Here is a 12,330-nt window from a genome sequence, read left to right as displayed (position 1 = left end):
ATGACTGAATGCGGTTTGGGACGTGACCTGAAGTTGCTGCGGCTTGACACGTTTCACTGTGTTTCATTTTAAAACACTGAACCCTCGTAAGCACACACTATTATAGGATTAGAGTACCAATCTACACAGAAACAGGAGTCCAGAAGGGCCAAAGATTAGGGTTTGTATGTGGAATTGGGACACGGCCCTAGTGGTCGGGTTGTGCGGTTGTTGACTAGCGGAAACTGATGAGGGTTTATCAGTTAAAAGCTGTTGCTGGTGTTCCTCAGTGAATGACAGCAGTAGAGCTCTAGGGACGGGTCTGTTTAGATAAAGAACTGTATTTTAATATAAGTCAGTGTAAATTGTTATATTTGTTTTAGTTTTACTTTGTGGAATGCCGTAATTCTTTAAACTGGAGGAGGAATTTTAGTCGGAGAGTAAAAGTTACCGTTTATTCTTGGCCAAAGGTAGGTTAAGCTAACGCTAACTCGCTAACAGTAGCTAGCAAAGGCTTTAAGTCAGTTAAAATATTGTTTTATTGTGTTCACCAGGTAAATGTTTTATAAATAATTTTGGTTCTTCGCACTGTTAAAAGAAGATAAAGGTTCTGTTTTCGTTTTTAAGCGTTTTATCCTGTTACAACGACAGTATCAGCATGTCAGTTATGCGTATACATTTGCCTGTAACTGTCATATTAGCTTTAACTGATTGTTATTGACTGTCTACATAGTTTGGCAGAATTATTTGACAAATTATTGATGACTGAGTATGTGCATTGACATGCATACACTGCAAGACTAACGTTCAGAATACATGTAGAAAGTTAGTTTATCTGTGGTAAAGCTACACATTTACTAGACAAGAGCTGTTGCACCCCCAGTATGCAGAGAAATCAGTTTTACTCTCTTTGCATTTTAATTCTCAGCGAATTATATTTTAATTTACATGCATAGTAAGAATGAGAGTACTTGTCTACTTTAACTCAATGGGGATTCGAACCCAGCAGTAGTGAGCCAGCATAATAAACTGCTGCACCATCGAAGCACACTGTCATCTCACAGCAAGAAGGTCCTGGGTACAATGTGGGTACAGCTGGGGTCCTTTTCTGTGTGGAGTTTGCATGTTCTCCCTGTGTCTGTGTGGGTTTCCTCCGGGGCTCCGGTTTCCTCCCACAGTCGTGCAAGTGAGGTGAATTGGAGATACTAAATTGTCCATGACTGTATTTGACATTAAACTTGTGAACTGATGAAGCTTGTGTAATGAGTAACTATTTGTCCCGTCATGAATGTAATCGAAGTGTGTAAAACATGACGTAAAAATCCTAATTAATAAATAACAAATATTAATTCCAAAGTTGCTCAGATGTGATGTTAGAACTCCCTATTAGAGAATGATTTATATAGCGCTTTCTTTATAGACTTTGTGTAGCAAATCCTGAATAGCAACAAGGTGTGGCATGCTTTTTTGGTGGGTGTGGGCACTGAGTTTTGGTGGTTTATTTAGGAATAATCACTTTATACGTTTGTTTTACCATTCTGTGTTAATCCTTAGTGTTCTGATTATACATAGGCCTTTTTACACATCATTAACTGGATATTTACTGGGTTGAAAGTAAAGGTACAGTACAGCAAATACAGAAAAAGTTCTCAACTGTTTGGACGAGCAATTTGTTTTGGTGTGTTTGTAGAGTAATATATGTACATGTTCATAACACTTAGATTTGAACCTATTAGAGTAACATGATCATATCCATACTCTTTCTGATGTGCATTTTTGTTGTTGTTATTTTATGTGTAAACTAATATCCCACCTGAATTGTTGTATGTGATTGATATGTCACACTGCATTTATGTTTGTGATTGTGTCAAAGCTTTTAACCAGGTAATTTACTGTGTAAAGTATTTGTGGATGAATTACATAAAGCTGTATATTTACATATACTGATTCTTATAGGGATGAGCTGTTTTTATTCTAGTGCACAGCTAATGGCAGTTTGTTCTTGTGATAGTTTGAGAGCATATTCTTTACAAAAATATTTTTACAAAACTCATTACTTGTAGTTTTATGTAATATAAATTTAGAGACCACGTGCTATTCTTAAAATCGCGTGGTTCGGTTCTTCCCCTCTTTCACTTCAACTTGAAAAACGGAAACTTAACCACATTTTTTTTACCTCGGTTACAGCTGACATAATGAAAATGATTATTTGCTAATTCAGTTATTTCTGTCTGACTCATAAGGCACAATCTAGTGGAAACTTCTAGGGGAAGTTCTTTTATTACATTCATTCATTTGAAATGATTTTATTTTATTGCTGTCTATTCATTGTGAGCAGCATATTTGTGTTACTCAGAATTACTTGCTAATAGTCTATATTGTCTAACCTCTATTCAGTTAATTTAATTACCCTTTTAGAATAGGTTTAAATGAGTAAATGAGTAGTTAACTAAAGCAGTATTGTATTTTTAGACTTGCCTTCTATGCATTGATGTTTATTAGCATTATAAATGACTCTTGCAAAGTGACATGAGTGCTTTTAGGGTTTTATTCAATATAAAACTGAAGTCTTCTGGACTGTATTATGGAATAGATCTATTTTCTATTAGTGATGCTTAAAAACAGGATGGTATTCATACTTTTAGTCATTAATATTAGCATGCCTACCAATTAATTCAAGTTATGTATGTACACCAAATATATTCAAGTATAATAAGCTTACTGTTTTGAGTCTTGCTTACTTGATGGAGGCTCAGGAGAGCCTTTTTTATCCTTACATGGGAAAGGTTTTTAGAATAAAGTAAAGTAGAATCTGTGATTGCACATAAGCTTTGGAGTAAGATATAGAATGCTGCTATTTGTTTTGTGAATTGCAATTGCTATTTGTGAAAAGTATCCAGGTCTAAGACTTGCGTTAATGTCCACTGAAGTCTGTCAGCATTTATTAATAGGTGTTCGAAGGGAAAAAAGCATGACAGTAATTCTCAAACCAGGGTGTGAAAATATGAGAAACTCTTAAAGGCTTAACAGCATATGTCATTACTACTCTGACCAACTCAATCTCAGCGTTATGACTATATGGCCAACATCTGTGGGAATCCTTTCTGTATAGTGGGCCAGACCCAAGACATACTGAAGGAATTATATCTCATCGTTGGCTTGGAAATGCCTTAGGATTGCCCATAAGTTGCTGGTATCTCACCTTTGTTAGAGAAATCTGGGCTGATCTGCTTAACATATTGCTAACTCGCTGCATTTTGTTGTCAAATTTAGACCGTGCATTGTAAAATCGATCCAATCCCATGATCTTGTTCCTGCTCTTTTCACTATAAGCTCAGTTTGTTGATTCATGCGATCAGTGATTAAATATTAACCCCTAGTTTCGATTACTGTGCACACATGCAAACAGCTATACCAGCAGGTGTTCGTCTTTGCACCACTTTTGCATAACTGAGTGAAGGAGCAGGCACTCTGGCATCTCCTTACAAAGACGTCAGGGTCGGTGTTCCAGTCAGCATAATGCGAGGTTGATCGAGCGAGGTCGTGTGGAGATGACAGAGGCGCATCATGCTGCACACCTCTCCGATTCCACTGCTGTTTTGTGTTTAGGAGGTCATGCTTGCGCTCTCCCCCACCTCTGGGCTCCGTTCAGGGTGATCACGTTGTTATGGATACACACATAAACTCTGTATTGGAATTGTGGAAAAACATTTTCCTCCTATGGTCAGTGTTGATCTCTGTCCTGATGGAGCTGTGTTTGCCCTCTCTTTTAGACCTGTGCGGATTGGTAAAGTGATCCTGCGATGCGTGAATACAAGCTTGTGGTGTTAGGCTCTGGAGGTGTGGGGAAGTCAGCACTGGTGAGTACACTGTCTAGACGTTATGCACAGTTTGTAGTTTTGCTATGTTATTCTTAACCGAACATTGTAAATGTATGTCTTTTGTAACTAAGTGCCAGTGTTAATGCAGATTATTCACATGTTTCTTAGACAGTACAGTTTGTCCAAGGAATCTTTGTGGAGAAATATGACCCCACAATAGAAGACTCTTACAGAAAGGTATGGTTGTTCTTCATCGTGTTTTCCAGCTTGGCTTTTTATTTAACAATAACTCCCGAGCAACGTCTTCCTTTCTTTCTCTTTTAGCAAGTAGAAGTGGACGGGCAGCAGTGTATGCTTGAGATTCTGGACACAGCCGGAACGGTAAGTGGGTTAGAGCTGTACAGTTAATAATAAATAGTAATAAATGATAAATAATTAATTAATGTAAATAAGTGTGCATTAAGTGAAACTGCCAATTACATCCATACCAAATCAAATTTGCAATACAATGTGTGCATTTCAAGAATCGAGTACAAATCAACAGCTAAAAATCACATATCCAAAGATGTATTCAAACCCTTTATTCAATACTGAAATTACAGCTGCAAGACTTCTTGCACATCTGCATTTGGACAGTTTATCCCTTTCCTCATAGCAGATCATTTCAAGCTTAGTCAGATTGGACAGCAAGTGCTTCAGTATATCCACAGATATTCAGTGGCACTCATGTCTGGTTTCTGTCCACTTACATTCATTTGGAGATTCCCCTGTATTGGGGAATGCTGAATGCTTTAGGTCATAGTCACACTGAAAGCGAAACCTTAGTTGGTGTGTTATTTGGAGTGTGTTTGCTCCTTGTCCCTGCGGCTGAGAAACACCCCATAGTATGATTCTGCCACCGCCATGTAACAGTAGGGATGATATCAGCTGGGCAATGTGATGTGCCTGTTTTCCACCTGAGAATCTTTTTCCTCATGTTTGCAGAGTAATTTACACTCCATCTAGCAAACACTGAAGTAGGATACCATATGCATTTCAGTCAACAGTTTTAAAACCGCCTTATTTACAGGGTTGTAGAGTCCAGCAGGCTCACTGAATATTTTGACCTTTGTTAGAATGACCACTGGGTTTTTGTGCAGACCAACTAAGCTAATTAATCATTCAGTTTTATGTTTTATGCTCATGTTCTCCAAAGTAACTTCAAAGAAATAGCACTCACTGCTCATTCTTAACTAAAACAGGAGCAGTTCACAGCGATGCGGGACCTGTACATGAAAAACGGCCAAGGCTTTGCTCTGGTCTACTCCATCACAGCGCAGTCCACGTTCAACGACCTGCAGGATCTGCGAGAACAGATCCTTAGAGTAAAGGATACAGAAGATGTAAGTAGGCATGTAACATTATTTCAACAGCACCAAACACAGCATTTAGAATCAATTACAGTGACAATCTCGTCTGATCACACCCTTCATTCTTCTCTGAAACTATTTCATTCCAGGAAAAGTGTCAAAAAATCTTGACAATTTTGTGCTGCATCTGGCTAGAAATATACACCAAGTAAGGACATTTGGCCTGTACTGCTCTGTAAAAGCCATTCTGTAATAGCTGCCGTGCCTGCGCTAGCCCTCCCAAGGGAACTGCACAGTGCTTCCTGACTGTTTGGATTTAAAACATTCTTGTACGCAGCCAGTCCAAACATGGTGGGACTCTGTTAGTGTAAAGTAAAGAGACTCACTGTTAATGCCGGACTTCCCTGAAAGAGAATGAAACCATTGAATAATCCTGTGTCTTTTCCTGAAGCATGCTTTCATTTTCTGTAAAGTTGGATTTTTTGAAGTTTCAGTTCTTTTTCTCGGCAAGGCTGGTGTTCAGCTATTCTAGTCTAATACATGAATGATTCCATAAATGATAATATGTTGTGCACCAGATCATTGTGCATTACTACTAGCTCAGATGGCATTTGTCATTTTGTATAGCAGTGGGCACATGAAAATCAAAGCTTTTTTATACTGCTTGGGTGGGGCTGGAAATATTTCCTTTGCCCCTCTACTCCCTTCAGAGTGCCCTCCCGTTACACACACACACACACACTGTTGGCTGTTACACCTTACATAGCTAGATAGCCGTGCTCAGGTGGTGCAGCCGTCTATTATGCTAACCCCACCACCACTGAGATCTGGGTTCTAATCCAAAATTTCTAAGTGAAAGTTCAATCAGATTAAATTCGCTTTACTTTATAGGAAACAATGACACCGTCAGCACAATATTGGTTGTGCTTGGTAGAATGTGAATACTCCTGCAGTTTCTATACATCGTGTGTAAGCGAGATCTGCTCTTTTGCGATCAAATCAGATTAACCTGCAACTGTTGGAAGTTGATTTAAATTACCTTTTAAACTGACAGCATTAGTCCAGCAGTGATTTACTTTTCAGTTATTGAGCATATGGTTCATCATTAACGTCCCTGATGTTATTAAAGCCTGCGAGCAGGAATTAAAATGAGAATATTACTATTACACACACAACCTACAGTATAACTGAAAAGTGGGTAAATGAATTATTTCAATAGTTGTGTTTTAATTACTACTTAACCTATTATAATTACAAAATTAAATTACCTGACTGACATGCAGTAGACTGGTAGGATACCCTGGTGGGAATACACCCTTGTTTGTTCAGTAGTTCTGGTTCAGTGCCAGACCCTAATCATGATAAAGCTGTTACTGAAGGTAAATGAGTGACGATATATCCTGACTTGTATAAAAAATTTGATGTGAAGCTAATGCGAGTCATTTTTTCCATTGTTTTTTTTTTTTTTGCATCAGGTGCCGATGATTCTGGTCGGTAATAAGTGCGATCTGGAGGATGAACGAGTGGTCGGGAAGGAGCAGGGACAGAATCTGGCTCGCCAGTGGAACCATTGTGCCTTTTTAGAGTCCTCTGCAAAATCAAAGATCAATGTTCTTGATGTGAGCATATCCTGTTTTTATATCAGTAATGTAGTAATGAGTTTGTCTATTTCATTAATTATTTCATTCATATTTATACATTTCTTTGCAGATCTTTTATGACCTGGTCAGACAGATAAATAGAAAAATGCCAGTGGAAAAGAAGAAAGCAAAAAAGAAATCCAACTGTGCGCTTCTGTAGCGTTCCTGTCCTACAGCTACTCAGAGCTAGGTACATTTAGCACATTTAACTCTATACCACATATATTCAGACACACTACCCGCTCTTGCGTACTGCTTTCCTTTACTGTTCAGTATGGAAGTATGCGACTTTGGACACAGCCCAAGTCATATTCACAAGGTGCCAAACACCTGTTACCATAATAGAATGCCCCAAATACACCAAGGAAACAGAACATGTACACATGCCTGAAACCATCAAAGAAACTCTTACACGAGACAACACAAGAACACAACAGACAGAAACGTAATACCTAATTTTGTTATTAAGTAACACGTGTTAAAACACAGCTAAATAAATCATTTACTGTTGCCTGGAGGAGTAGATGAACATTTTCTGCGAGGCTTATTACATTTTCATGGTCGGTCACAGCATATGAACGTATGCTCACTGCTGTGATGACTTCCTCAATATTATAAGATTACCCTGAATCCCTGCAGTAGTAAATTAGTAGTGTAATTTACTGCCGCACCGCCTGAGCATTTCATCCACACGTGACGGGTTTAATTACTAAATGCAAGTGGCTTTCATCACACCACTGGCTCAGTACTAATGTATATTAATATTAGATTTATCATTTATGATTTAAATGCACTATAGTTTTCTCATGTTGGATTTTATTTATTGTGTGGGTGTGCTACTGCATTGCGCTTGATTCCAGGGATACTGGACCCACCACTTACCCACTTACCTTATTTTAATTTTCTATAGGAAACATATATTGGAAAAATGCATCGGAGGGTGACTAGAAAAGTGATGTCATTTGTTTTTAAAATGTAAAAGTCCATTTTTATAATCTATTGGAAACATATTCACTTAACCAGGCGATGATTACAGTCTGTGTACAGTCATTCTTTTAGCTAAGCCAAATCTACAGGTGCTAAAGTGCCTGACCTGCATGGCCAAGATTTTATTAAGTGGTTAATCTAGCAAAACACCAGGACTGTTTCACCCACTCTTAATTCAATTTTAGCCTTTTTAAAAGCATTTTGCCTTATTTGGCGAATTGGTTAATCACCAACATTACTGTTCTTTCGGGACTTAGACATGCTGTACATTTTCTTTTTCCTAACAGGTATGTTTGTCACTTTCTTCTCTTGCAGAATGCTGTAATGAAGTGTTGCCCCTTTTGGACCGTGCCAGCATTGCCATCTTTACCTACGGGCCAGTAGACTGCCAGACCTGAAGGAAACACAAAGAGAGAACATGTGGATTCCATCTCTTATTGATGAAAATTGGAGGAGAAACCTTTATTTCTCACAACATGAGTAGGACTCGCTAAGCAGACGCAGAAGATCTTCCAGAAACTTGCCGCAGATTATCTTTATGTAATCCAAACATATGGGATTCTGTTTAATCAACCACAAATACTTATATAAGTGTATAGACTGTATATGAGGACAGTGTCTGAATCATGTAATGGCCTTAAAAAAGGAGGATGGAAAATGTAAGGAATTAGAAATGTATACTGTGATAAATTGGAATCCTAACACTTCAGTTATTGATTGGATTTTACCTAAAGAAAAATTGCCGCAGAGAATGACGGAGGAAATATTACCAGTGTTTCTCATATTCAGCAGCATCCAGCACATTAAGGAAGTGGAAAATGCACCAGCATGACCACACGGTGTAGATGTTGTAATTTAATTTCGTGTTTTGCCTAGCTGAAGTATTTCACTTGTGTTCAAATATAGAGATAAAGGTTCATAAGCTGTATATAAAAAAACCTTCATCTTGCATATATATGGACGTTTTTAACAGCCTGATCCCCTAAGCTGACTATTTTCTACCCAGTCACTTAGTTTTCGTAGCTCTCATATTGTAATATCTATTTTTGGACATGTAAGACTATGGATCTTTTTATAGTGGACACATTGGTGTGATGCAGAACGACCGACTGTTTTCAAGAATTTGTCTCTCGAGTCCAAAATATATTGTTCTATGTCTCGTATGGTTTCTCATGCAGTTCTGTCAGATGTTCTGGCTTTTATGTGTGATTAAAATTGTGGGGTGTGGTTTTGTTATATTGAACAAGGCAAGGTTTAATCATATTTTTGTGGTAGCTATTACGCTCCTTAATCCGCCGTGTGTTTAGCAGCCACACATTTTCACGTGGCTCACAGCAGTGACAAAAGGGTGAAGAAGTGAGAATAAAAACATTACAGCACAGTTTCAAATCTGCTCTCCACAAGTTTTGCAACATTTATCTCAGTAGGCTTGTCTTAGGAGCAGTGTGTCATGATGTATGAGTAGGGCATTTATTACTATAATCAACTAAGTCTGAGGTTTTTGTTCAGAACCAGTTATATAATAACAAAACATAATTTATCCCTTTCATTGCACTTTTCTGAAATCATCCCAGCAGCGATAGCTCAGTGGTTAAGATACTGGACTAGTAATCAGAAGGTTGCCAGTTCAAGCCCCACCACCACCAAGTTACCACTGTTAGGCCCCTGAGCAAGGCCCTTAACCCTCAATTGCTCAAAATTGTAAGTCGCTTTGGATAAAAGCGTCTGCTAAATGCTGAAAATGTAAATGTAACCCCACACAGCTCCTCTCTCTTTCACTGCTGCATGTGTTCGGTCTCTCGGTGCCCTCAGTCACGTGACGGTACCACAACAGAACACATCAGATCAGGAGCAGTAAGGTGAGCAGCAGCATGTAAGATGTGAGAGAAGCGGCTGTACACACATGGTTTCTACTTTCTGATTAAACAGGAGAAACGTGCTGAATGTAGCGGAGAAAAAGTCAAACTGAAGTATCGATACTGTCGATATTTGGATCGATCCACCCATCCTTAGTGATAAGGTTAGAACAGCCGTGTGAATGTGTTAATACCTAACCTAGCCAACTAGTTCACAGCTGAGATACTAAAACCCAAATAACTCATACACCATAATTATTATTATGAAATATATACAATAAAGACTTGTACACTGTGCAGTACACTAACTATAGGAAAGACATTACAGCTGTGAGTTCATATCCAAGGTAAACAACATCGGTACTTGTTAGCTTAGTCGCTAGTGTTAGCTGCTAAGCTAATTGCAGTGATTTCTGTTTCTATAAGAACTCTGTATTTATAACTCTATTATATTATTATTGTAATACATACATTTTTATCAGAGTTCTTGTTTCTGGTGCTTTGCTTTCTCACAACGTTACAATCATGGTGTAATTTCCCTCGGGATAAGTAAAGTATCTATCACCACCAAGCTGCTAACTCATAGTTGTGTTTGCTGGGTGAATAAATATGTACATTTTTAATAGTGACCGAGTATATTTGTCCTTGTTCATTTAAAGTAAAAATAGATTCTATTCTGTTTACATTTATAAGCACAAAGTCAAAAGAAAAGAGCTCTTATTCATCAAAACAAACACGATATGAGTTTCACTACGCATGCGCAGAGGGAACGAGAGCCTCACTACGCATGCTCCGATTCACGAACCTGATCTACGTATCAGGGTGGTTTCGTAAATTTGCGTAAATTGCACAAAGTACGTAAAGTGAGTATAATTTACACTATAATCTCCATAAAACTGCCCCCATTTCTGTATGTGAAAGGCAAATTATTCAAAAACTTACAATTTTCTGTCAGAAATGAAAGAAGAATGAAAGAAGAATGAAACAATATTAATTAAATCCAAGAGAAAGTTTCAGTAGGGAGATTAATATACACTTCTGCTAGCTTTAAGTGGCATCAAGGACACAAAACCGTGGACTAACATTAAATGTGGTTTGCATTATTTGTTTTTCTGATGATAATTAGGCTACATTTGATAATGCGCAGAAGCCTTTAAAGGCTAAGCACCAGCTAATATTGAAATTTTAAACACATACATGCATCGAAAGTTGAGTTCCTAACTTGTGATTATTGATAGTTAGAAAACATTTTTTTTTTACAAATTCAAGGAATACGGCTTAAAATTCTGATGTTTTGCGTCGCTCGCGGTCTTCGGATTCTGTCACAGGCGTCGCACGTGTGACGTAGATGGTGGACAACAACTCAAGAAGTTGAATGGAAGGCGATGCAAAATGATTAAAAGGTGCGCTGTGTTTGGCTGCAATAATTCAATTCAACACCAACACCGATGTGATATTATCGCCAAATATATAAATATTATATATCTAGATAGATATATAGATGAGGCAGCTTTAGGACAAATCAAATGCGTGTTTATTGGTAAATACTGAACAGAGCAGGGATGCGCTATAAGGATGCGCGTCTTTTCTCTATTAAAAAAGGTTTAAATTTAGCTTCTATCCTAGGCTAGATATACACTGTAAAACGAAAAAAAAGTGTTTAGGCTAAATATTTTAAAAGCACTAATCTGATCAAAATATGGTATACATAAAAATAGAATAAAGGCTGAAAGACCTTAAACCTGCGTTATCATGCGCGCTAAACCAACACATTCACCTGATGTGGTTTCTGAGAGGATCTGAGAGGGGTAGCGATGTTCCCCTCAGCACTAAATCTCTCTCTGATGGTGCTCGGTGCACTAATACACACCTGTGCTGTACCTGCATGCATACTTTACAGAGCAGAGCAAATCTAGCCTGGTTATCGCGCCAATATTACCCATCTATTTAGTAGGTATAATTAACATAACAATATATACTACATTTTAAGTTATTATTCGTTTCAATACATTTTTATTCAACGAAAAAATACATTTCAATCATTCCAGCAAGAGAGTGTCTGCAGGCTGCAATGCCATATTAACCGTCATTAAGTGTTTTAGAACGCCGAGGCTGTTTAAATATAGTCTAAATTACAATTATTTTATTGAGTGTGAACCATTAATAAACTTGCCTATAATTACTGTTGCCATTGTTTCCATTTTAAAACACAAAGCCTGACACTCAGAAAGAAAGAAAGAAAGAAAGAAAGAACGTTATACAGGCACCCCCACTGTCACTGCAGATTAATCCTCTTCATTAAATTCAGAAATAGCTTCGGAATCTGAAAAACCAGCACTGGAAAATTCGCTGTCCAAGTCAGTCATAACGGTGTAGTAGTACACTGTTGTCCACCAGTGACGTCACGCTGCAACTTCCTGGAATTTCCGGAGCGACCTCGGGTTTTTCCGTCAATTTACTTGAAATCGTCGATTTTTGAGTGAATTAAACAAGTTATTTACATTTTATTCACGTGTATGGTTTTTAACTAGCTAAAATAATGTGAAATATTTAGAGAGGTCCATTAGGTGATGCTTAGCCTTTAAGTAAACAAATGAACCATCGTCTAAACTAAAGAACCATTGTCGTGTGTGCAAATCAGGACAGTAATCAAGTACAGTTAAGTAAAATTTAAATATATGTACTTTATTTGTACTTG

The 12,330-nt window shown here is 37.8% G+C and overlaps 1 protein-coding gene across 2 annotated transcripts; it reads left to right on the top strand.

Moving 5' to 3' along the window:
- The first annotated feature begins 263 nt into the window (after positions 1–263).
- On the top strand, positions 264–9,022 carry rap1ab (RAP1A, member of RAS oncogene family b). Of its 2 annotated transcripts, none has more exons than XM_062986148.1 (8): positions 264–449; positions 3,753–3,839; positions 3,969–4,037; positions 4,125–4,181; positions 5,042–5,182; positions 6,625–6,768; positions 6,860–6,979; positions 8,092–9,022. In XM_062986148.1, the coding sequence occupies exons 2-7, from the start codon at positions 3,783–3,785 to the stop codon at positions 6,947–6,949; spliced, it is 558 nt and encodes a 185-aa protein (XP_062842218.1). In that variant the 5' UTR covers positions 264–449; positions 3,753–3,782; the 3' UTR covers positions 6,950–6,979; positions 8,092–9,022. The 2 variants fall into 2 exon arrangements, with proteins under 2 accessions (XP_062842218.1, XP_062842220.1); XM_062986150.1 differs by lacking the exon at positions 264–449 and adding an exon at positions 3,102–3,632.
- Positions 9,023–12,330: the final 3,308 nt, after the last annotated feature.

Source organism: Trichomycterus rosablanca, chromosome 24, assembly GCF_030014385.1.
Source record: "Trichomycterus rosablanca isolate fTriRos1 chromosome 24, fTriRos1.hap1, whole genome shotgun sequence".
Lineage (NCBI taxonomy): Eukaryota > Metazoa > Chordata > Actinopteri > Siluriformes > Trichomycteridae > Trichomycterus > Trichomycterus rosablanca.
Note: the sequence above shows the minus strand (reverse complement) of the source record. Positions and strands in the feature narration are given on the sequence as shown.